Source organism: Martes martes (genome assembly GCF_963455335.1).
Source record: "Martes martes genome assembly, chromosome: 2".
In the NCBI taxonomy this organism is placed as follows: domain Eukaryota; kingdom Metazoa; phylum Chordata; class Mammalia; order Carnivora; family Mustelidae; genus Martes; species Martes martes.
Window position 1 is genome coordinate 103,146,363 of NC_137889.1, and position 27,322 is coordinate 103,173,684.

At 34.9% G+C, this 27,322-nt stretch overlaps 1 protein-coding gene and 1 pseudogene across 2 annotated transcripts in view; one reads left to right on the forward strand and one right to left on the reverse strand.

Moving 5' to 3' along the window:
* Positions 1 to 605: 605 nt before the first annotated feature.
* The window catches only part of SLC9B1 (solute carrier family 9 member B1), a gene marked incomplete at both ends in the record, with an annotated part of 45,508 nt that continues 18,791 nt past the window's right edge, over positions 606 to 27,322 (reverse strand). The window contains 6 exons of the mRNA XM_080796336.1: positions 606 to 818; positions 2,447 to 2,583; positions 3,038 to 3,146; positions 6,887 to 7,036; positions 8,158 to 8,264; positions 14,096 to 14,271. Of these exons, the coding sequence (XP_080652462.1) occupies positions 606 to 818; positions 2,447 to 2,583; positions 3,038 to 3,146; positions 6,887 to 7,036; positions 8,158 to 8,264; positions 14,096 to 14,271 (892 nt within the window). The remainder of the gene's footprint in view (positions 819 to 2,446; positions 2,584 to 3,037; positions 3,147 to 6,886; positions 7,037 to 8,157; positions 8,265 to 14,095; positions 14,272 to 27,322) is intronic.
* On the forward strand, positions 25,463 to 25,933 carry LOC308338647 (large ribosomal subunit protein uL23-like; annotated as a pseudogene). The gene has a single exon. The product of its transcript is annotated as a large ribosomal subunit protein uL23-like (transcript).

Below are 27,322 nucleotides of genomic sequence, written 5' to 3' on the forward strand. Positions count from 1 at the left end.
ATTTTCTATCTATAAATAAATAATTCACATAATGTTTCATTTAAAAACTATTAAACTTGTCATTTTAAGGGTACTACAGAAGTAAATAAGTCTAATTTTGGTTCTTTTATTTAATATACCATTCATTCAGATAGTCACAAAAAACAGAATTTGAAATCCATTTTGTTGACCCACTTATTCTTGGCATTTTTTCCCTTTTCTGGTGATCTTTTTAACTAAATTACTAAGCAGATGATGAGTTCTACTTCTCCTGTATGGAGCTTTAGACTATCTTACCTTTCTGTCATTGGGTTAATTTAATTTTTTATTACACCAAGTTTGTAATGTGACAGCAGATTCAGCCTGATGGATTACTTTAAACTTTCCTAGAATATTTACAGATTTACTTTGTTCTTAAAATACATAAATACTATTGGGTATTCTATTTACATTGTTTTTATTAAATTAACCTTGGAGAAAAATCATAGGAAAGCTCTGTAATGAAATCACATATTTATTAAATCCTTGGTACTATGTACAATCTCCACATATTTGTATGTTTTAATTTTTCTCTCATGTAAGATAATTTATTAAAAGAAGAAGGCAGGTGATGGCAAATAAACTTTTTAATGAAGTTCCATCTTTGTCAGTTCCATACTGATGTTGTTTGGATCATGGCGTGTAAGTACTTTGGGCCCCAGTATGCCAATAATTAGAGCTCCATTTGGAGCTGTGATCAAGATGGCTAAAAATGCCACTGTCATCACATCCTTTGAATATGGTTCCAAGTGGGGTGCGCTGAATCTTGCTGTTTCTAGAGCCAGAGGACCTAACACAGCCTGCATTTAGGGGGTAAAAAGATGAGGCATAAAGAAAAATGTTAAATAGCTAATACATGACAAAAGTTAATGGCCCTGTTAAAACAAACAAAACCTAGTAGTAGGCCATCAGAAAAGAGACAAGCCTTAAAGTGCTGAGGAATTATCAGGAATTACTCATCAATTCTATGTTCTCCCTAGGAAATATATCTGGATGAAAAGTGAAATATTGACAAATCATTGTGCATGCATTTTGGGGCCGATTTTGTATTTTTATCATCTCAGCTTTCTCCTGTTTAAATATCTTTTTGGAGTGCTCACATTACTCTCAGAACCTCAGGAGTTCTAGCTAAAGCAGGATTTTGCTTATTTACCTTTACCATGGACTATAAAGTTCTTGGGTATAATAAGACAACATAAAATACTAGGGTTTCTTATGGTTCTCTAGGATTTTGTTGCTTATCTTCTTGTTCTTCCTACTTGGGAGGCAATGTGTCCAGTAAAATTGGCAAGAGGTTTGGAATCTACAAAGTGGACAGGGGAGATTAGGAAGTAATTTACCTAATGTTTTAGGCAAGTAACATTATATTCAAAACACTCAGGCTGGTCCCATCGACCTGCTTTTCCAACCATGACATAGTAAGAATTTTGTTGTACAAGAACTCACAAATTTCTGTTTTGGAATAACAATGGAAAAAAGAATCTCCAGAAATCAAGACATTATGCTGCCAGGTTAAAAAGTCTAATGATAAGTAGTAATACCTCTTTGTAGGAGCAGACTAACATTCAATCAGAGGGCAAAACTATAAGATCTCCCCATTCATTCATTCATTCATTCATTCATCATTCATTATTCATTCTTGTAGGTATGCTGTGCTTACTAATTGTGTACCTCCTGCATTAAGTACTAGGGGAAAATTAATGAAAGACAATACTTCCTGTCTTTCCCAGATAGTCTGGTGAGGAGATTTAGTCATTAATTAAAATCATATAAATTAAATGCATAATTAAAAATAATATATGTGCATTCATATATGGTGTAGTGGGTGACAAGGGTAGGAAAGATATATTTTTAAAAGAATCAATGTGTCTTGGGGCATCTGGGTGGCTCAGTCATTAAGCGTCTGCCTTCGGCTCAGGTCATGATCCCAGGGTCCTGGGATAGAGCCTGGCATCGGGCTCACTGCTCAGTGGGAAGCCTGCTTCTTCCTCTCCCACTCCCCCTCCTTGTATTCCCTCTCTCACTGTCTCTCTCTCTCTGTCAAATAATTAGATAAAATCTTAAAAAAAAAAAAAAAGAATGAATGTGTCTCTACTTTAAAGTCATTGCATTTATCACTATAATATTCAGCAAAATGTAAACATTCCAGTATCCAGATATATTCTTATATTTTGGGAAAACAGAAAAAAATGTTTCAGAAGTTTAGGAAGTATTTGTCATTAAAGGTACAGTTTTCAACTTCAGAAGAATTGCTTTTAAAACAGATTTTGAAAAAGATTACATTATTTTCAGTAAGTAGCTAAGCTCAATCAAATATTTTAAAAGTAAGGCTAATAACCTACATTTTGTAATTAAGGTAACATTTCACTTGGAATTTTAAAAAATCATTAACATTAAAAATTATTAACATGACTTAATATGTTCTTACCTGGACTGTAGCTTTGGGCATCCACGATAAAGCAATAAATATTTTCTCCTTAAAACTGAAGCCAGCAAAACACATCAATACAAATGTAAAAGAAATTCGAATCAATAATGCCAAACTCACGGTAGCAACACAAATGCCTACAACAGATTAAAAAAAACACAAACAATGAAATCTTTGGAAAAAGTGGTTCTTTATGTCTAGAAAAAGTGTAAGAGATTATCTTATGGTGGAGGTACCATGAAAGATAAGATAGATTATATTTATTTAATTCTGAGCTAATAGACTTCGAACTTTCACTAAAAATGAAAGTATTCAAAAGGTGCTGATGGTATGTAATATTTTCTGTCAGAAAAGAATTTCAAACTGCATTTCCTCAGATCACTCAGGGAAGGTATTCAGAGCTGGCTTTGGTAACGAAGAGCATACAAGGTAACAGAAGAGCAAATGTATGTTATTAACTGTATCAACATGAGTTTCTGAAGAAGGTTCTTATAGCATTCAAGACATATTGTAAACAAAATAAAAAAGTTATTCATGGTCTTCTTAAATATTTTCAAATCTCATATTTTTTGTGCCTGTAATTATTCTTACCAATAGCATTTGATTTAAGAGATGCAACAGATACTTCTGATCCAACCAAACCAAAAAGAAGGGGTTGAAAAATATACCATGTAGTTTTAATAATTCTTTGGACTCCAATCTGTAGGAAAGAATAATGTATTTTTAGTTATTGTGTTTAGTTATTGTGACACAAAAATAATTGCTTTTTAGAAATTAAAGTCTCTCAACATTTAATAAACAATATATTTTATTTGTAGAAGAAATGTTAAAGCTTAAAAATTGAATAGATTAATTCTTTTATTCAAACACTTGAGTAGAATTTGGTTAAAAAAAATCTACAAAGCTTATGGCAGAATTATTTACAATAGTCAAGACATGGAAGCAGCCCAACTGTCCGTTGATTGATGAATGGATAAAGAACATGTCATATGTGTGTGTACACACACACACACACACACACACACACAATGGAATAATATTCAACTGTAAAAAAGAATGAAGTCTTGTCATTTGCAACAATATAGACGGGGCCAGGGAGTATAATGCTAAGTGACATAAATCAAAGAAGGGCAAATACCATATGATTTCACTCATGTGGAATTTAAGAAATAAATGAGCAAAGAGGGAAAAAACAGAAAGAGAGAGAAAAACCAAGAAACAGGTTCTAATTTTTTTTAAAGATTTTGTTTATTTATTTGACAGACAGAGATCACAAGTAGGTGGGGAGGCAGGCAGAGAGAGAGAAGAGGAAGCAGGCTCCCTGCTGAGCAGAGAGCGCAATGCTGGGCTGGATCCCAGGACCCTAGGACCAGGACCTGAGCCGAAGGCAGAGGCTTTAACCCACTGAGCCACCCAGGCACCCCTGGAAACAGGTTCTTAATTATGGAGAACAAACTGATGGTTACAAGAGGGGAGGTAGGTGGGGGGAAGGGTGAAACAGGTAAAGGGGATTAAGGAGTGCACTTGCTGTGATGATAACTGGATTGTGTATGGAAGTGTTGAAACACAGTATTGTACACCTGATACACATATAACAACTGCATGTTAACTTACTGGAATTAAAATAAAAACTTAAAAAAAGAAGTAAAATAAAAATAAATGGCCCTTGAAACCAGAAAAAAAATCTATAAAACTATTCAATAAAAATATTATTTGGTAATTTTGTCAGTAAACAAATAAGGTCTTCGGAGTTCCAGATATGTTTGAATGGTTCAATAACAATTCTATCTTTTGTTTATAAGGTAATTGAACAGAGACAGAACTAGAACTACATCATGCCTGATGAGCACATACTCAATATTATGCAACCATTTCAGCTCTCAAAAGGGAGTTGAGAAGACCTCCACTAATAATTGTCCTGGAAACCAATCCCATGAAAGTTAATCTTGATATGTCCTAAGCTACCAGGCAAAAAATGTCAGTAATCTGTTAGGCCTGCTTCTGAAGGACCCATGTTGAAAACTTCAATTTTATTTTTTCCTTAAAACCAAACGAAAAACATAAATAGATTCTTAATTTGGTTGCCTGCCTGGCTCTCCTTTCTGAGAATGAACCTCTCCCAATGCTACTTCCCTGATTATGTGGTTACAACAAAGTCCCCAGTTGATACAACAGTACTCTGGCTCTTCTCAAGGAATTTGGATGAAGAGATTTTAGTTTCAGTCTGGGCTTATTTTATTTTTTTATTTTATTTGTTTGACAGGCAGAGATCACAAGTAGGTGAAGAGGCAGGCAGAGAGAGGAGGAAGCAGGCTCCCTGCTGAGCAGAGAGACTGATGTGGGGCTCGATCCCAGGACCCTGGGATCATGACTTGAGCGGAAGGCAGAGGCTTTAACCCACTGAGCCACCCAGGCGCCCCTGAGCTTATCTTTTTTTTAAAGAAGAGACATAAAACTGTGATATCCTTTGTTTGGGGTATAAACTACGTTTGTAACTATTTCCCTTATGACTGGGTTTTCTAATTTATAAAAGTAAAGTTAAAAAAAAGGAAAAAAAAAAGAAAAAACAATCTTACTCTTTCTTCATGGTGGCACATTATCCCATTTATTTCTTTTAAATTTTTTAATAAAGACTTTATTCATTTTTGAGAGAGAGAGCATGAGCTGGGAGCGAGGCAGTGGTGGATACAGAGGGAGAGGGAGAATAGACTCCCTCTCCCCGCTGAGCAGGACTCCAGACCCAGGGCTCCATTCCAGAATCCCGAGGTCATGACCCGAGCTGAAGACAGACACTTAACTGACTGAGACACCCAGGTGTCTCAGGTGAAATTTAGTAGTTTTCATTTTATTTAATTGTAATTTATTATTGACCATTTAATTTTTTTATGATTATGATTTTATTGGAATACTAAACAAAACACTAATATAATTTTTGGGTTGGGAAATTCTCAAGCTGATTTTAAAATTTATCTAAGAAAGCATTTGTGCAGGAACAGTCAAGAAATACTTTAAAAATAAGTACAATGGGAGGGATCTTCCATATTAGATTTTGAGACATAAAACGACAGATTTAAAATAGAGTGGTACTGGCACAGGACTAGATAGGTAGGATTAAATAGATTCCAGCAATGAATATATATATGTGTATATACATATATATATTTAGCTCATGTTAAAAGAGGCTCTTAAAATCACTGAATAATTAATGGATTAGTCAATAAATAATTCAGTGAAAAAATGACTACCCAGTTTATATGCATATATATATGTATGTGTATACATGTTTATAAACACACACACATATCCTTATCTCACAGCACTTAAAAAAATAAATTCCAGATGAATTAAAGAACTAAATGCAAAAATAAAACAAACAAAAACTACCAAAGTATTAGGCGATACTATAGAAAACATTATGGTCACAATCTTATAATCTTGGGTGATGATATGCTTCTTAAACAAGATACAGAATTCAAAACAAAAAAGAAAAATAGTTTTGACTACAGGTAATTTTACTTCAACACAAAAGACATCATAAACAAAGTTAAAAATAAGCAAAAATTATATACAATATACACATAACAAATGATTAGTAGCACTAATATACAGGGAAACTATAGAAACAAAAAGGCAAATCAACCAATTAAAAATCAGGCAAAGATGAATAGGTAGTTAAAAAAGAATATATGAAGAGAAGGTTACTGAACTATTGATCAGAGAAATATAAACGAAGAATAATATTGCTGTATCATTTCTTACCCATCGGATTGCTTAAAATCTTTGAAGAGATAATTCTGCAGTACCCCTCAAAATAGAAACATTCCATTTCTAAATTCAGCAATTACATATCTAGGAATCTGTTTTACAGAAGCACTTTTACATTAGGAAAAAGATACATGAACAGGATTGTTCACGGCTTCATATTAGTAATAACAAAAATGGAAAGGATCTAAATGTCTACAAATGGAGAACTGATTAAAGGAGATGATTGATTCTGGGAAGGGGGTCTGATATTTGGGAGTGGTAGGGGAAAAGGAGTCTTTTACATTTTGTTCTATATGTGGGCTTTTTGTATTGTTCTAATCTTTTATGAGCATTTCATGGATTAACTGTATAACTAATTTTAATAAATAAAATAATTAAATCAATAAAAGTTCTATAATCACATTGCATAAAACTTGAGAAAAAGAAAGCAGCCTGATTGTTAACTCAACTTCTTTTTTTTTTTTTTTGCTAACTCAACTTCTGATTGCATTTTAGTGTATTTCCAGGTCCTTTTCCTAAATATCTTATTTCTTCGATTGATTTATACACATCCTTGAAGACACAAATTTCTGGAACATCTTCCAACTAGAACGAAGAGATTTCCTAAACATCTATTATAGATGTAAAAAAATGCGGTTATTTTATCTTAAAAAGTGATGTATTAAAAATAGTCACCTTTTCTGTGGACCAATTCATCCCTGCAACAAAAGTTAATGCTAGTGTGCATAATCCTCCAGCTGCATGTAAACCAATACGCTGGCTGCCCAAGACAGCACTAAGAGACATACTCAAAATAAAGAAAGCTCTCTTCACCGGACGTCTTGTCTAGAAATAGATAGATATTTAGAAATTAATTTACATTTAATATATAAAACAATATTTATATCTTCTACCATTTATTATTCACCCTTTGGTATCATGTCTCTAGATGTTATATTAAATAGTGTCTAAAATGTTTACTTTCTTCCTCACTAAATATTTTGCAGACCAAGTGAAAAAATCTGCAATTATTAAGTTTTATCTTCTGCCACATCTCTCATACTAATGTTAGTAAAATGGCTATAGTACCTCAGCTATAAGTGAAGAAGGAAGGAAAGTGACCCATATAAACAAAGTAAACTGTATAAACTGTAGTTCCTCTAACATATACTGTGGTTCCTATAACATACCCAGTTAAAAAATAAAGTTTTAAATATCTCTTTAGCTGAGATAGCTGTTACAGATAAGATGGAAATTACAGAAATATAAGAGTAATAGGGGAGGAAAAGGTTGAGTTTAATAGTGTTGCCTTAGTCAAAGGCAGTGGGAGTAAATTTAAGTCAGAAAATATGCAGAGATAAAGGGCAATCTACTTTCCAAAAAATGTTCAGGGGAAAATTTGAGTGGCAAAAGATTAGGGAAAATTGCCAGTGGTCAGGAGGCAATTTAATGAATATAGGGTTGGGGTGGAATGGAGAAGGTATTCTGGGTTAAACACAGTTTTCTTTTTTTAATTTCTTATTTTTTTAAAGATTTTAAAAATTTATTTATTTGACAGAGAGAGAGAGAGAGAGACAGTGAGAGAAGGAACACAAGGCTGGGGGTGGGAGAGGGAGAAGCAGACTCCCTGATGAGCAGGGAGCTGGATGCGGGCCTTGATCCCATCATGACACGAGCCAAAGGCAGACGCTTAACGGACTGATAACGGACTGATACAACGGAGCCCTAAGTACATTTTCTGATAACTCTTATTTGTTGAATCAGGAAGCAGAGACTTCAATCAAGGCCATTGATCTGTATCAATCACAAATGTGCTCCATAGTAAGCAGAGAGTAGCATTATGGGCTATTTTGGGGAAAGAGAATTAAATATTACATTTAAAAGCTCATGGATCCTCCAGAAATTCAAATTTTTGAAAGAAATGTCTAATACTATACTTCTAAAAAATAGATTAACTTTTCATTTACCTGATCTCCACTGGGAAAATATTGAACAAAAATTCCCAAAACGGCTCCTGCCAGCATGCCAATAAGTACGTCCCGAAAAGAGGCAAGGACATTATTAAGTATAGTACCTGTAAGGGCACACAATAAGGGAAACATCTCATATAGTAATATTTTCACATACCTAACATATCAGAAGATCAAGTCTAGGTGGTTCATAGAGAAAAGCATATATCTTCTAGAACAAATATACAAAAATGGGCCTTTAATATTTATATACTTGAAAACATAAAGATCTATTTGATACATTATGTACCCTCAAATAATTTAATAAATACACACAAGTCAGAAATGTTCATTGAAAATGTAGGCCAGGAAACAAGGAAATAATAAGCCACAGTGTGCTCCCTTATAAACACAACTTTAAAGACCCGCTGAGGTGGAAGAATGGACAGACGCTGGACAAAGGAGCACCTCTGGCACCTTGCACATGTCTGGTAATGTTTCTTCTCCGATATCCTGTTATGACAAGAACAAATGACTTAAACATACAAAGAAAAATCTAACAACAACAGAAAAAAAAAAGACTTACTGCAGGGTCAACCCTAGGAATATTTGAGTCAGCAGTCAATTGAGTTTCCAACATATCTTTAGGTACCTGTATCTGTAGTTTAGAGTAAAAAAAATTTAAAAATCCTACGTCACACAAAAAAATTGTTATGCTATGGGTATTTTAGCTCAACGAGGTGTGTAAATATATATATTTTAGAAATGTTTTTCCATGAAAAAATAATAGAAATGCAGGATGACAATAGCAAGATGGTAGAATGGGAAGCCCCAGAACCTTGATCCCCTAAAGAGGCATTAACTTAACAACAATAGATAAAGTCCAAAAGCCTTAAAAGAACTCCACAAACTAATTAAGAAGTTGCAGTAAGAGTGAAATGTGTAAACCTGGCGATTCACAGACCTGTAGCCCTGGGGATAAAAATACATTATATGTTTATTAAAATAAAAAAATTTAAAAAAAAGAAGTTGCAGCAAGAGAAAAATGACACATTATGTACAAGGAAGCTTCTATAAAATTATCAGAGGATTTCAGAGCAGAAACCTTACAGACCAGAAGGTGGTGTGATGGTAATTCAAAGTGTTGAAAGGAAAATAACTGCCAATGAAGAATACTATCCTACAAGATTATCTTTCAAAGTGAAGGAAAAATTAAGACTCAGTTAAACAAAAACTGAAGGAGTTCATTACCACTGCACCTGCCTTACGAGAAAGGATATCCTTCAAGTAGAGGTAAGAAGATGTTAGCAACACAAAAGCACACAAATATAAATCTTTGGTAAAAGTAAATACATAGATGAATTCAGAATCCTGTAATACTGTGATGGTGGTGAGTAAGTCACTCTCAATTCTGTTACAGAATTTAAGCTAGAGACATAAAAATAACTATAAGATTGCATTAATAGAGATGCCTGGGTGGCTCAGTTTGTTAAGCGTCTGCCTTTGGCTCAGGTTAAGATCCCAGGGTCCTGGGATGGAGTCCACATTGGGCTCCTTGCTCAGCAGGGAGTTTCCCTTTCCCTCAACCTGCCTTGTGCTCTCTCTCTCTGAAAATTAAATAAAATCTTTTAAAAAAAGACAGTATTTTAATTTTTTTTTAATTTTTTAATAAACATATAATGTATTATTAGCCCCGGGGTACAGGTCTGTGAATCGCCAGGTTTACACACTTCACAGCACTCACCATAGCACATACCCTCCCCAAGGTCCATAACCCAATCACCCTCTCCCTACTCCCTTCCCCCAGCAACCCTCAGTTTGTTTTGTGAGATTAAGAGTCTCTTATGGTTTTTCTCCCTCCCGATCCCATCTTGTTTCATTTATTCTTTTCCTACCCCCCAAGCCCCCCACATTGCATCTCCACTTCCTCATATCAGGGAGATCATATGATAGTTGTCTTTCTCCGATTGACTTATTTCGCTAAGCATAATACCCTCTAGTTCCATCCATGTCGTTGCAAATGGCAAGATTTCATTTCTAAAAAAGATTGTATTAATAGACAACATAAAAAGAAATAATTTGTGACCTGGTTAACAAAGGAAAGAGGAGAGATGTAAAGGATTATAATTTTCATATGTGATTGAAATTAAATTATCACTTCAATTTTTTATAACTATGGATGGAAAAAGAGAGTCCATGCAAATGATCACCAAAAGGCAGCAGGGTGGTCACACTTATATCAGACAACATAGAATTTAAGTCAAATACAAATGAGTCATAAGTGATAAAGAAGGACATCATACAATGATAAAAAGGCCAACTGATCCAGAAGATAGGATTAGGTCTCTGTATCTACCATATTCCAAAATATAGATGTACTGAAGGTCTATGTAAAAAAATAAAACCTTAAAAGTCCTTAACATTTAAAAAAGTTTATTTGAGAGAAAAAAAATATTTTTTTGAGAGAGAGAGAGCATGAGAGGGGGTAGGAGCAGAGGAGAAGCAGACTCTCTGCTGAGTAGTGAACAGAATCCTGGGATCATGACCTGAGTCAAATGCAGACCCTTAACCGGCTGAGCCACTCAAGTGCCCCCAAAGTCCTTAACATTTTAAGTGACTGTATACATAGTCACGACTAAAGAGCATTATCTAAGCATGTAGCTACTTTCGGTTTTTTACTTTTTCTGTCCTCCACAAATTAGGTTTGATCTTCTGTAGCATGTTCCATAGTACCCTACACTATGGACTATTCATCACATTTTGTAATTATTTGTTTAACACAAATTCCTTGAGAACATGAGCCATATGGTCTTCTCTGCTGGGTAACTAGCGTAGAATAGCACTTAAAAATGTGGGTCTAGGGTCAGATTGCCAGATTGCATCTTGGCTTCCCTACTTTTTGGATCTGTGACTTTTAGCAAGTTATTTAACCCCTGTTCCTTAGTTTCCTATTCTGTAAAATGAATATCATACTGTGGGGTGACTATGAAATGAGTGGAAATAGCTATGGAACTTGGAACAAGCACCAAGCGATTGTAAATTGTAGTTCACTATTTATCCTCAGTGTTTGGCACAGTTGTTGACACAATGGAAGAGGAACATACAAATATTTTTTAAAATAATTATTGATACTAGTCATGAAGGAAAAGATTGTCAGATTTGACAATAAAAATTTGAAAAATCTGAATTGCAAACAAAGATAAAGTTAAAAGAAAAATTATAAATGTGGAAAACTATAGGACATGAAACAGGTTATCATTCCTAATTTTATGCTGAATCTTGACAAAAAGACAAAAGATGAACAATGCCTATAAGATAAGCAAAAGGTTTCAAGAAAAACAATTTATAAAACATTCCAGGATGCCAATAGTCAATAAATGTGAACATTTAAAAATATCACTAGTATTCAAAGTACTTCATTTAAAGAGGCTTCACCTTTCACCTATCAAATTAACAAAGATATAAAAGACTAGTAATACTGAGTTTTGAAGAAGGTGAAGAGAAACTGGCAAGTTTTTACACCCTGGTAGGCCATAACATTGTGGTAATATATCTCGAAAAACTTAAAAACTTTTTTTAAAAAATAAAATGTCTTGGGACACCTGGCTGGCTCAGTTGGTTAAGCCACTGCCTTTGGCTCAGGTCATGATCCCAGCGTCCTGGGATCAAGTCCCACATTGGGCTCCTTGCTCAGCAGGGAGCCTGCTTCTCTCTTTGCCTCTGCCTGCCGCTCTGCCTACTTGTGCGCTCTCTCTCTGACAAATAAATAAATATATAAAATATTAAAAAATGTCTTTATTAATGTCATAATTATGCACATATACAATGTAAGAAAACCTACAAGCTCTTAAAACATAGAAGTAAGTTTAGTAAGGTCACAGGGTTAGGGTTAATATATGAAGACCAATCATTTTTTTATATATCAGCAATCAACAAATGGGAAGAAATTAAAATGACACCATGTACAATAGCATAGAAAGACCAAATAGAAATCAATGAGTTTAATGAAAGAAGTGAAAGTTCTCTGCACAATAATTTGCAAAATATTATTCAAAGAAATTTAAGAAGTTCCCCAAAAATGCCATGTTCTTGGATCAGAAGAATCAAAATTGTAAAGATGTAAATAGTTTCCAAATTCTCTCTACAAATTGTATACAATTCCAATAAAAATTCTAGTATTATTTTTGTTGGTGGATTTTGCTGGTGGCAAGTGCTTCTAAAATGGACTTAGAAATACAAACAAAGAAGTGTCAAGACAATCTTGAAGAATAACAACAAGGCTGGGAGATGCACAACTACTATAGATAACAAAAATTATCTATATACAGATAAAATATATCTATATTAAAAGATTATCTCACACTACTAAAGAGATCAACACTTACTATAAAACTGTAGTAATCAAAAGGCTGTGTTACTCCTTGCAAGGATAAACAACTAGACCAAATGAACAAATTATAGAGTCCAGAAATACATGTACATATATATGGTCACTTGACTTAAGACAATGTACCATTACTCTGTGGTGTGGAAAGAATTGTTTTTATTTTTTTAAATTAACATGTAATGTATATTTTAATGTATATATTTCTGTGATTCATCAGTCTTACACAATTCACAGCACTCACCATAGCACATACCCTCCCCAATGTCCTTTACCCTGCCACCCCATAAAAACTTTATAACTTTTATATTTTTATCTCAACAATTTCACTTTGAGACTATGAAAATATTAAGGTTAGGTAAAACTATATAGCCATAAGACGTTCAACCAAGCATTCTTTTAATAGTGAATATTGGAGTCAATTTCAATTTTCAACATGTTACATAACCATTAAAAATGTCATGGACATATATTTACTGAAGAGAAACATGTTGGTGATATACAATTAAGTACAAAACAACTCAGGTTATGAGAAAGTATGACCAATTCTTACAATTTTATAAGAATATTGGGAGGAAGTCAGAGAGAACAGCTGGAGGAGGGGTGAGAAGAGAGAGAGAGAAGAAGAAATCTGGATTTATAGCAAGAGTCAGTTATTAGGGGCGCCTGGATGGTTCAGTGGGTTAAAGCCTCTGCTTTCGGCTCAGGTCATGATCCCAGGGTCCTGGGATCGAGCCCCGCATCGGGCTCTCTGCTTGGCAGGGAGCCTGCTTCCTCCTCTCTCTCTGCCCGCCTCTCCGCCTACTTGTGATCTCTGTCTGTCAAATAAATAAATAAAATCTTAAAAAAAAAAAAGAGTCGTTATTATTCCTGAGGGTATGTTGCAGGGCTTATTTTTATCTTTTCCTTTTTTTCCTTCTTATTTATGTCTTTTGATCTTAAGAGAAACTAGACCTATAACTTTTCAACTTAAGAAATATTTTGGTGCTTCAATAATACAGAAGACAGAAGTTCAAACACTGCAGATAATCAAAGCATTAAAAAACTTGGAAACATTTACTTTCACAATTTCTTGGGACTTCCAAGACCAAATATTACCTTGGGATTCAGAATTGCTGCAGAGCTTGTCCCACCACTGCCAAAAAGGCACACAGTTGTCCATACTCCATATATTTAAGTTGTCTTAGTAATAGAGCAACCAGTTATTTATAATGATGGCCCAAAAGGCATATTTTAGAAACATATATCAAATAGCAGTACTAGTAATATTGCTACTTAAAATTTTCTATCGAAAACTGTGAAAAACTTCCAAAGCAACATGAACAAAAAAAACCAGATAATAATATGGGTTATCAGATTAATTACAATATATGGTTATGAAAATAATATCATGTGTGTTAAATAGTGGTTTCTTAACCCACTTTCTCTTCCCTGCTCTAGAATGAGCTTTTTGTGAAGAATAAAAAGATGTTACATGTAAAAATAAATGTTAATAAAGAAGCAAAGCCAGAAACCTTGTTTAAAGAACCAGAAAAAACTGTGAATAAGATGGCAGTTGCTATTTTTGTTTACCTGAGGAGAAGACGATGCTCAAGCATGTATTGAATCCAGTGATTGCTATGATGTCATCTAAACTGCTAGCAGCCATTAGTAAGGTTGGGATGCCTTTCTTAATGCCATATCCATTTTCTTGCAAAAGGAGCATGGAAGGGACAACCACAGCAGGAGAGACAGCACCTACTACAAAACTATGAGAAAGATTTTGAAAACCAATTTTAAAATTCTTTTAGCAAAGTAGTGTTTTATATTAAATTTTACAACAAACACATTAACCTTTACAGATTTACTATAACTTCAAAAGTAAAAATGCTGAGTCAATGTCATTTAATGGTGGTAAAATTTTCCACACATTTTTTTACTTCTGGCTAAAAGTTTATAGAGATTTCATTCAAGATGTTGGTTTGGGCACAAACTGCCTCTCCCTTCATCCCTAAATCCTTTGAGATGAAGATATAAAATTAATATGAAAACCCATAACCTAACTAGAAAAAAAAAAAAAAAGGAGAATCCTCAATGGATAAGAAACCAAGTATATCCCAGGAAGATAAGAGTTTAAGATGGAAGAAGGAAATCATAAATCAAGTGTGTGTGAGTAAACATTGCTACAAAAAATACGGTATACTTCTAAAAATGCTCCAAATACAGAAATGGCAGATGCTGTGAGCAGAAGAAATCTGAGTTTATCCAACGGGTGACTATTTGGGGTACCACTGTTAAGAATGGCCAGACAAATGTACTCTCCACCCCATTTCTAACTCTTGAACAAGTCAGTAAGGAACAGATATCTGTCCCAAAGAAGGAACAATGAGTGTAGGCAACAAAGTTGCAAAGACAACTGAGAAAATTCCTGGGATGGATGATGACACCCATGAGGAATGAGGACATTCTCACTCAGGATGTCCTTTGTTGGTATATCTCATTCAGTACCTTACCTCATCTCTTCCACATTCACTTTATAAAGGTTGAAGTATATACCTTGTGTAGAGATGTTCTTGGTGCCCAACCAGAACATATTCAGCAGGCCAGTGCACACATTCCCCGCTTGTTGGCTGCTAACCTCTGACAGCTGCAGCTTTCTAGCAATATTACCCTGCTGAGAAGAGCCTACTTGAGGTTGCTAAGGAGGTTTTCCTCCTACTCCTCCTTCTTCCAGACAGCTCCTGTGAATTACTGACTGATATAGAGGGTCTGATAGTTTAGTACCTTTGCTTCTCTGGCTGTACAGTCTGTTATAGTTTTCTCTCAAAATTTCCCTGGGGACTCAAGAAGAGCCGGGAATTCTCTAAAAATACTTATTTGCCTAGTTCGATTGTTTCTGACCTTTACGGCACGTTGGAATCACCTCGTATATTATTTATCCGTAGATGCTTAACAAATTATTCCCAAATTTTGTAGCTTAAAACAACATGCACTTATTATCACACAATTTTTGTGTGTCAGGAATCTTGGTGTGGCTTAGCTGTATGCCTCTGAATCAAGGTCTCTCACAAGTGGTAGAAGATCTGCTTTACTCACATGACTGTTGGCAGGCTTTCAGTATTTTGCCCTGGCGGTTTCTCAACAGGGCTACTCATAATATGGCAGCTGGCTTCTCCCAAGATAAGTAATCAAAGAAAATGCAAGAGAGAACATGCAAAATAGAAGCCGTGGTCTTCTCATGGCATATTATGTCTCATGACATTCTATAATTTCTGCTGTATTCTGTTCATTAGAAGCAAGTCAGTAAGTCCAGCACATATTCAAGAAGAGGGTATTACACAAAGGTATAGATATCAGAAAGCAGTGATCACTTGGAGTGATCTTAGAGGCTGACTACCTTGTACTTGGGGACCTTTCAAAATACTGATGTGTGACTCCCATTCTAAGACATTGATCTGATTTGAAATGGAATTTGACCTGAATACTAGGATTTTAAATAATTTTTTTAAAATTGTGGTAAGGAATACATAGTATAAAATTTATCCTCTTAACCATTTTTAAGTGCACAGTTCAGTAGTGTTAACTATGTTCACATTGTTGTATAACAGATCTCTAGAACTTTTTTGGTCTTACAAAGCTAAAACTCTATATCCATCAAACAACCCCCCTTTCTCCCTCACCCAAGACCCTAGCAACATTCTACTTTCTATGACTATGATTTTGACCACTTTAGATATATCAGTGGAATCATACAGTATTTGTCCTGGCTTATTTATCCCAGCATAATGTCCTCAAGATTCATCTATGTTGGAGAACGTAACAGGATTATTTCTTTTTTTCTCTTTCTTCCTTCCTTCCTTTTCTTTCTTTCTTACAGGTGAATAATATTCCATTCTATGTATATACCACATTTTCTTCTCCATTCATCTGTCAATGTGGGCTGCTTCCACTTCTTGGCTATTGCAGATAATGTTCCAATAAACATGGATGTGCAAATATTTTTTTGAGATCTTCTGTTCTCAATGGGCCTCAGATATCCAAAGTGTTCCACTCTTTTTTCTGCTAGCATTCTGAGTCAGGTGAGACAGAAACCAGTCCTTTGGGTCAAAAAACCAAATTTTACGACGCATGCTCCAGCTTTTTTCTTTCCCTCCTGATAGAGAAGCCAGGAGTTGGGAGTTTTCTCCTGGTTACACCTTGCTGTGCAGGGAGGGGATGAGGTATAGTGGGTAAATGCAATGAACTGTTCTAACTGACCCAATGTGTCTTTTGGCCCTGCACTTGGTTGGGATGCTATAACTTCTCAAGTGGGTTCTGGAGTTCTCACAAAGGTAATCTGCCATCTTGCTGACATTACTCTTCCAATTGTTGGGATTTGCGAAAGCTCCCCAGGTGATTTTAATACATAGCAAAGTTTGGGAACCACTGATTTTCTCCAGAATGTATCTAGCTTCCTTCACTCAGAGGTTTCTATGGAGACCTCCCTCAATACATTACTTGCATAAGAAGCTTAATCTCAGCCTGAGCTTCTAAGATACCTTGCTTGGTAACATGATTGGACTATTCCCTGCAAGAGGACAAAAGCCAGTAGCTAAAGTAATCACAAGTTATTGGGAATTAAAAGTATTGCAAAATATTTAGGGAAATCTATCACTTTGAGGTACATGTTCATTAAGGGGAAGGAATTTATACTGAGAAAAGAGATACAATAGGAAGAAAGCCACCAAAACGACTTCAGAGTAACTATAAATATCCTCTGAATCATGAAAGTATACTACATCTATCCATAAAATTTTAATATAATTCCTAGAAATTAATAATGAATTCCCCAAATTAAAAAAAATATAAACATAGCTGAAGAGTGATTTAATAAGCTAGAAAACTGTGCAGAGAAAATTTTTCAGTGTGTACTGAACACACTGAAAGGTAAAACACAAAGAAGGTAAAAAAGGTAAACACATAGAAAGTATAAGGAAAACTTAATAGGTATGGAGAAGAGAATTACAGAAGGACATAATAGAAGAAAACTATTACCTTGGAGAGGTAAAAGATATAATCAAGACCTGGAAAAAGATACACAATCCTCTGATTGAAACATTACACCAGATACCGAGTAGAACAAATTTTAAAAAGACTCGCCTAATGATATTAAAGAATTGTTGTTAATTTAGTAAGAAAAATGCTGTTCCTTTTAGAAATGCATCCTCTAAGGTATAGGGATGAAATGCCATCCTGTGTGTAATTTACTTTAGGATTCATTAGGGACTATTAACTTTAAATTAAGGATATTTGGTGCTTGTTATTTTGTTATTATCCTCTCTACTCTTGTACGTGTTTGAAAATTTTCACTAAATAAAAAGACCTGAGGCTGCTCTAATCAAATTTTTTTTAAAGATTTTATTTTATTTATTTGACAGAGAGAGAGATAGAATCACAAGTAGGCAGAGCAGCAGGCAGAGAGAGAGGGAGAAGCAGGCTCCCCGCTGAGCAGAGAGCCCGATGTGGGGCTTGATCCCAGGACCCTGAGATCATGACCTGAGCCGAAGGCAGAGGCTTAACCCACTGAGCCACCCAGGCGCCCCTCTAATCAAATTTTAATATGAAAATTATTTACACGAGAATCTCATTAAAATGCAGATTCTGTTTCAAAAAGTCTGGGATGGGGCCCAAGATTCTGCATTTCTAACTTTTAAGTGATACTAATGTTGCCGTTCAAGGAACATACTTTGTATAGCATGAAATTTTAATTGGAAAAATTTGGAAAACCCAGCTTCCAAAGAGAGAGAGAGAGAGAGAGAGAGAAAGATTGTATTAGTCTACCTAGAAAAGGAATTAAAAATTACTTTGATAAGAGATTCTTCATGGGCAAAACTAATGCAAAGAGATGACACTGATATCCTTAAAATATTGAAGGAAAAGAATTTAGAATCTAAAATTCAATACTGAGTCACAAAGTTATGTTCAGACACTCAAGGATGCAGTTTCTTATTCACTGATCGGTTTTAAAAGAACTAGAAGATCAACTTATCAGGAAGAATATTTAGTACAAAAGAAAGGAGTTTTAAAAAAAAAATACAAGGGCAGAGGCAGCATAATGTAGATGTTAAGAATAAAGTCTCTAGCCATAGCCAAAATTCTTGATATATCTATTTAGTTGTCTGATGTTAGGAAAACCATGTAATATCTCTTTTCTCTGTTTATATGCAAAAAAGTGGGAATAATAACAGCATCAACTTTATAGGTCTTTGTGAGGATTAAATAAATTAATTATCAAGTACTTTACAAAGTACCTGACACATGGTAAGCACTATATAAATGTATGCTACTACTATAACTATTATGATTATCATCACAAGAGATAATGATGAGCAGTGAAATTCATTGCTAAGTCTATAGAAGTGCTCATTGTAAAGAAAACTTAAAAATAATTTTGGAGTAAAATTCTAGATTATATCAACTGGTGGGAGAATATATGAGGGAGTGAAGGATAGTGAAAACATGCTATAAATTTAAGTATGTTTTTCCCAAAATTATAGGAAATTACTAGGAGAATGAATTTGTAATTTCTAAATATTAAAGGAATAAACAAAAGTGGAACAAAGAAAATACTGTTAATTCAACAAAAGGTAGGAAAAGTGAAAAAAGAATGAAATTCACATGAATCTACAATATTTTAAAAAGCGAAATAAGGTTAAGTCAAGGTTAAGTCAAAATTGACCTACAAGGAATTGGCTGGATGGACCTGTTAAGAAAGAGCCACTTTGACTGAATTTTAAAACTTTAGTTCTGTTAGTGAGATATACATCTAAGACAAAATGGTACAAAGAAGTTGAAAATTATAAGTCTGGTAAATAAACTGAATCCATTTCATAAATGAAAGTTTGGTTTACATTAGAAAATTAATCAACATGATTCACTATAATAAAGGAGAAAGTTCACACTATCTCAATAGAAGCGAAACAAGTATTTGATAAATTCTACACCCATTTTTTAAAAAATATTTTATTTATTTATTTGACAGAGAGCACAAATAGGCAGAGCAGCAGGCAGAGGGAGAGGGAGAAGCAAACTCTCTGCTGAGCGCCCAATGTGGTGCTCGATCCCAGGACCCTGAGACCATGACCCGAGCTGAAGACAGACATTTAACTGACTGAGCCACCCAGGTGCCCCTCTACACCAATTTTTAATGAAAATGTAGCAAACTAAGAATAGAGGTAAATTTCCTTAATTTAATTAAGGGCAGCCACAAAAAACATGACAAATACAGACTCAAGACAAAGATGCCTACTATCACCACTTCTAATTAACATTATATTTAAGGGCCTAATCAGTGCCACAAAGAAAGAAAAATAGATGGTATACTTATTGGAAAGAAAGTAGAGCTGTCATTATCCACAGATGATATAGCTGTACATGCAGAAAAACCAAAGCAACCTACAGATAAATTTGAATTAATGAGCCCAACAAGGTTGCTGGAGACAAAAGCAATTTAGAAAATAATTAAATAATATTTCTAAATACCAGTGACAAATAATAAAAACATAATATATAAGTACTATTTATAATTACAATAAAACTATCAAATGCCTAGGAATAAATCTAATTAAATGTACATAGGAACTCTATCTAAGAAATAAAAACCTCTTGATTAAGAAAAATTAGAGAATACCTAAAAAAATGGAGGGGCACACCATGGGTTTGAATTGAATAACTCAATATTAGAAATGTACCAGTCAGGGGTGCTTGGGTGGCTCAGTGGGTTAAGCCTATGCCTTTGGCTCGGGGCAGGATAGAGCCCCACATTGGCTCTCTGCTCAGCAGGGAGCCTGCTTCCCCCTTTCTCTCTTTAAGATTATGGATTTATGGATTATGGATTTAAATGTGAAAGTTAAAACAGTAAAATTGCTAGAAAATAATATAGAGAGTATCTTTATGACTTTGGATAGGGAATGACTTCTTAAACAGAAAATACCAATAATGAAGAAAAAGAATGAAAGACTGGACTACATTAAAAATGAAAATTTTCTGCCACTAATGGAGTGAAAATGGTAGTTGATAAATGGAAAATATATTTGCAACACATTTAACAAAGGACCAATATCCAGAATATGTTAAGAACTCCTACCAATAAATCAGAAAAAAACAACAATAACAAAAAAACCATTAGAAATATGGGAAAGAAACATAACAGGCACTCTTCAGCCTTATTATAAATCAGGGTAATAGAAATAAAATCCCAATGAGATATCACAGCATATGAGTGGTTCAAATTAAAAAGACTGATGATTCCAAGTGTTGGCAGGAATTGGAATAATAGAAATTCTTATATACTACTGGCAGAAATGTAAATTAGGAATTCTGAAAAATAATTTGACATAATCCAAACTTTTAAACATATAGCTACCCTGTGAACCAACAATTCAACTCCTAGTTATGTACCTATAGAAAACTGTGGACCAAGAGTTATTTACAAGAATGTTTGTAAGAGCATTGGTAATAACAACTCCCAACTAGGAACAATGCAAATTCCCACTGACAATAGAATGCACAAACTAGTACATTTATACAATGATATACTATGTGAAAAAGAAAGTGAACTATGTTTACACAATAACATAGGTGAATCTCAAATATAATGTTGAGTTTAAGAGCTACACACAAAAGAATATATACTATATGATTTCATTTATATATACTATATGATTTCATTACATGCAAACTAAATTATAGTGTTAGAAGTTAGTATAGTGGTTATCTGTGGAGAGGAGGGAGAGAAATGATTAGGAGAGAGCATTAGGGCACTTCTGGGGTCCTATCTGGGTGATGGTTACATGAATATTCATTTTTTAATCATTCAAGGAACTGTACATTCATATCTTTACACTACTTTGTATGTGAGTTATACGTTAATAAAAAATTTAACAATTCAAGGATGGAGAAGTTCATTCTAAATAGGGTACACACAACAAAATAAGAAGAAAATTATTAATATCTGGCAAAGTGGAATTCAAGATAGATAAGGATTAAAATGAGTGAGAAGGATATGTTGGGTGTAGAAATTACTTGAAAATAAAATCTTAAAAAAACAGAATAGCAGTAGATGTTTCGTTATTTAGATGATAAGAGTGCCAGAGGGGGGCCTGGGTGACTCAGTCGGTTAAATGGCAGGTTTTCAGCTCAGGTCATGATCTCAGTGGCCTAGGATTGAGCTGCATAGGACCCCATGCTCAGTGGGGAGTCTACTTTAGGATTTTCTCTCCCTCTGCCCCTTCCCCTACTTGCTCACTCTCTCTCTAAAATAAATAAATAAATCTTGAAAAAAAAAAGAGTGCCAGAAAGATAAATATATTAAATTAGAGAAGATGGTGTACTCAAAAAAATAATGAAAGTAAATTTCCCTTAATTAAAAACAAAAGACTGGGGCACCTGGGTGGCTCAGTGGGTTAAAGCCTCTGCCTTCCACTCAGGTCATGATCCCAGAGTCCTGGGATCGAGTCCTGCATCGGGCTCTCTGCTCAGCAGGGAGCCTGCTTCCTCTCTCTCTGCCTGCCTCCTCTCTGCCTACTTGTGATCTCTGTCTGTCAAATAAATAAATAAAATCTTAAAAAAAAAAAAAGACAAAGTTGTTTAAAAACAAAAGACCTTAAATCTAAATAAAGGGTCACACAATGGAACAATCCATATTTAAATCATTTACAGCAATATTTAGGAAAATCAAAGAAAAGTCTAAAAACATCCAGACAGAGGATCACCTACAAAAGAATAAGAATTAGATTGACATCAGACTTTTCAATAGCAAGGAGATAAAGGAAAACAGAACAGTTTTTAAAAGTTTAAGGAAAATAATTTTGGACATTTTCCTTCCTCCCTTCCTGCCTTCCTTCTTGCCTGCTCTCTTTCTTTTCTTTCTTCTCTTCTCTCCTTTCCTTTTTCTTCCTTCCTTCCTCCCTCTCCCTTTTATTTCTTCCTTACTTTCTTTCTCTCTTTCCCCCCTCCTCCCTCCCTTCCCCCTTCCTTCCTCCCTCTATCCTTCCTTCTTTCTCTCTTTCTAAAATTTTTCTTTCTTTCTTTTTTTAAAAGTAATCTCTATGCCCAGCATGAGGCTAGAAATCACAACATTAAGATCAAGAGTCACATGCTCTACCACCAACTGAGCCAGGTTTTCTGCTTGGGAGCAATTTCAAGGCTGTGGTAGAGGAAAACCAAACAAAGCCCAACAAACTTGCTGAGTTGAGGAGAAAGAGTCTGGGAAAACCAAGGCAGTTAAATTTTTCAGAGCAGAGTACCTGAGGACAGGAAAGACAAAAGTTCCAGAAATTTGCATGAAGGACTCTCTGTGTCTTTGGTTGAATACCAGTGAGGAAGGGCATAGAGTAAAACCCCAGAAATCTGGACAAGTACAACACCTAAAGAAAGATCACTGAGTAGTAGTAAGATAAATAATTTCCAGAGCTCACACAAGGCTGGGAAAACCTCTGGGGTCCCACCAACTAGAGTGGAGATACCTTGTCAAGCACATAAGGCATTCAGTAGAAACTCAGAAGGGCCACACCTTAGAAGGAAACTAAATTAGCCCTATAGTGAGGCTACTCTAGATAATCCCCAAAAGAGCTTAAAAATGAGACTTGAAAGCATCAACGAATTCACACATAATTTAAAACTGCCTTCTGGGACAAACTGTAATTCTAAAGAAAAATAACCACCATGGGTGCCTGGGTAGCTCAGTTGGTTAAGCTCAGATCGTGATCCTGAATTCCCAGGATCGAGTCCCTCATTGGGCTCCCAGCTCCATGGGGAGTCTGCTTCTCCCTCTGACCTTTTCCCGTCTCCTCCTCTCTCTCAAATAAATAAAATCTTTAAAAGAAAAAAAAAAAAACAAAAAACCCAACATGTAAAACTTTCAAAATCCAGCATCTGACCACTAGACATATGAAGGGGTGGATAATGTAACCTATAACTGGAGGAAAAAAATCAGTTAATAGAACACAGATCCACAAATAAGAGTGATGAGGGAAATGATAAATCAATATGTTAATACAGCTGTTATAAATATGTTACATATAAATACATTCCTTAAGAATCTAAAGGAAAACATGAACATAATGGAGAAAAAAGTGGAAGACAGAAAAAAGAACCAAGAGAACTTTAGGAAATAAAAAATGGCAGTATCTGATGGAAACAACCTAAGTTTCTGCAAATGGCTGAGTAGATAAAGAAACTGTGGGATGCGTGTGTGTGTGTGGGTGTGTGTGTAACACACACCCACACACCCACACATATGGAATATGTAACACACACACCCACATATGGAATATTCAGCCATGAGAAAGAAAGAAATACTGCCATTTGCAACAACATGGATGGACCTTGAGGACATTATGCTAAGTGAAATAGAGAAAGACAAATACTGTATGATCTCACTTATGTGTAGAATCTAAAAAAGATGAACTCATATAAACAGAGTAAAACGGTGGTTACTAGAGTCTGGGAGGTGGGAGAAATGGGGAAATGTCAGTCAGTAGAGTATAAACTTCCAATTACAAGATGAATAAGTTTCGGAGATCTAATGTACAGCATGGTGATTATAGTTAATGGTACTGTATTATATACTTGAAAGTTGCTAAGGGAGATGGTCTTAAATGTTCTCACCACACACACACACACACACAAAGGTAATTATGTGACAAGATGGAGGCATTAACTAATGTTATGTTGGTAATTATTTTGCAATATATAAGTGTATCAATTCAATGCATTTTATATCTTAAACTTACAAAATGTTACATGTGAATTATATCTCAATAAAGTTGGAAAGAAATGTATGATGGTTTATGACAAAAAAAATGCAATATCTGAATTTTTAAAAATTTACTGGATAGGACTGAGAGAAGGTTGAACCTGCAGAAGAAAAGATCAATGAACTTGAAGACATAGCAATAAAATATGTCCAAAATGAAGTGCAAGCAGTCCAGATGTCCATCAACAGATGAATGGATAATGAAGACGTGGGGTGTGTGTGTGTGTGTGTGTGTGTGTGTGTAAAAAAGAGGATACTGTTTTTGTAAAGGCAAAATAGCAAAAACTTTAGAATACTGACATAGAAATAGACAAAACAGATTGGAAGAAAATAGAACACAAAGTATAAAAACAAATCTATGGGATTTGTTACATGATAAAATCAACATTTCAAATCAATGGGGACAAGAAAGAAGTTTTCTATAAATGGTGTTGAGACAACTACCTATTCATGTGGAAATGAATGTAGCTAGATCCCCATATAATAAACTCCAGCTATTTTAAAAGAATTTTAAAAAATTAACTTTAATGTGAATAAAATATGAATAAATTTGTGATTATAGGTTAAAAAGGACCTTTTGAATGACACATGAAAAGGCATTAAACAGAAAAAGAAATATTGATAAATTTGATTACATTAATAAAACCCTTTGGTACAGCAAAAGCAGTTATGTTTCCCCATGCCCTCATTTTTCTTTTTCATTTTCAAAATCAAGGAATGGTTTTATGTATTTGCTCTTCTATATGTTGGAAATAATACTCTTTTTATTTTTTTTAAAAGATTTTATTTATTTATTTGACGGAGATCACAAGTAGGCAGAGAGGCAGGCAGAGAGAGAGGAAGGGAAGCAGGCTTCCTGCTGAGCAGACAGCCCGATGTGGGGCTCGATCCCAGGACCCTGGGACCATGACCTGAGCCGAAGGCAGAGGCTTTAACCCACTGAGCCACCCAGGCGCCCCTGGGTGCCCCTAAATATACTCTTTTTAGATAGAAAGTCACCATAAGCAAACTTGAATATCTAGTGGTGTATTAAGACAAGATATTTGCAATACTTCTAACAAAACATTGAAATAATAAGAAAGAAAAGAATAACTCAACAGAAAAATAGAAAAAGGGTATGAAGAGGCTAGTATAAAAATACTCAAGAAATCCCTTTTACGAAGATGGGGCTGAAAGCTAAGAAGGAAGCCCCAGCCGCTCCGAAAACCGAAGCCAAAGCAAAGGCTTCGAAGGCCAAGAAAATGGTGCTGAAAGGCGTCCACAGTCACACACACACACAAGAAAATCCGCACATTACTTACGTTCCAATGACCCAAGACTCTGTGTCTCCGAAGACAGCCCAAATACCCTCGAAAGAGCGCCCCCAGGAGAAACTAGCTTGATCACTATGCCATCATCAGGTTCCCCCTGACTACTGAGTCAGCCATGAAGAAAATAGAAGACAACAAGCTTGTGTTCACTGTGGATGTCAAGGCCAACAAGCACCAGATCAAACAGGCTGTGAAGAAGCTCTAGGACATTGATGTGGCCAAGATCAACACCTTGATGGACCTGATGGAGAGAAGAAGGCATATGTTCGACTGGCCCCTGAGTACGATGCTTTGGATGTTGCCAACAAAATTGGGATCATCTAAACTGAGTCCTGCTGGCTAAATCTAAATACAGTTTTTTCATTATAAAAATACTCAAGGTCATTAACAAACACATAAATGCACATTAAAACAACAATGAAATATCATTTTTCATTCACCAGATTAGAAGAAAACATAAAAGTTCGGCAATATCAAAAATTTGCAAGGATGTGAAAGAATAACAGTTATTTTCATACCCTGCTGGTGATGGGGCAAACTAGTATGAGCTGAAGGCATTTTGATAGTATCCATCAAAACTGAAAATGCACATAACCTAGGTAACTATTCTAGAAAAACTCAGATTTGTGCAAAATGAGACAAATAAAATGTACTTGTTGTAACAGGGTAAATAAAATCTGGTCTTATCATACAATGTAACACTATACAACAATTAAACAAATGAACTACATTTTTAAATGTGTATAATCTCAAGAATACTGTTGAGAAAATTGCAAAGAAAGTGATACGTTCTTTGATACAATTTATATGATATATATGTACATAGTACATATATCCCTGGAAAACAGGACTGTTTTATATATTTTCTTTTTTTTAAAAAAGATTTTATTTATTTATTTGGCAGACGGAGATCACAAGTAGGCAGAGAAGTAGGCAGAGAGAGAGGAGGAAGCAGGCTCCCTGCCGAGCAGAAAGCCTGATGCGGGGCTCGATCCCAGGACTCTGGGATCATGACCTGAGCCGAAGGCAGAGGCTTTAACCCACTGAGCCACCCAGGTGCCCCTGTTTTATGTATTTTCATATAAATTATATGGAATGTTATTTTTATAGGTCTAGAATGATAACATAAAACTTATAAAAGTTGTTACCTTGGGTAAGGGTATGGGCACTAGGATTTGAAGACATGGTTAAAAGGCTTTTTACTTTTGTCTGTAAAGTTCTAATTTTTTAAAAGTAAAATGTACTTGGGTATTACTTTTATAATAAAAATTAATTTTAAAGAATCCATTGCATTTGGTAGTAAGTATGTAATGGGTGAACTTTATTTTCCAATGGATAAGTAGAGGCAAACGGTAAATGCATTGAAGAATGAAAATAAGTTCAGGATCTAGAGAGAGTGATTATAGACTATTACTCTGAGGAATTGGAACATGAAGGGAAGTGGATAGTGGGTAAAAATACATGGGACACTAGATATAGGAAAGAGGTTTTTTTTTTGTTATAATATCTATATCTATACAAAATCTTTCTCATGTATATATAATATATACATACAACGGTTAAGGAAAAGGCTATTGGATGGGTTAAAAAGTAGAAATAGATTATAGTATAGGAGAGAAGGAATAAATTGATCAAGTGAATTATCTTGCCCTAAACATTTAGGGACTATGCATGTTTGTTAAGGATATGGTAGATTTAGAACATGGCTCTGCT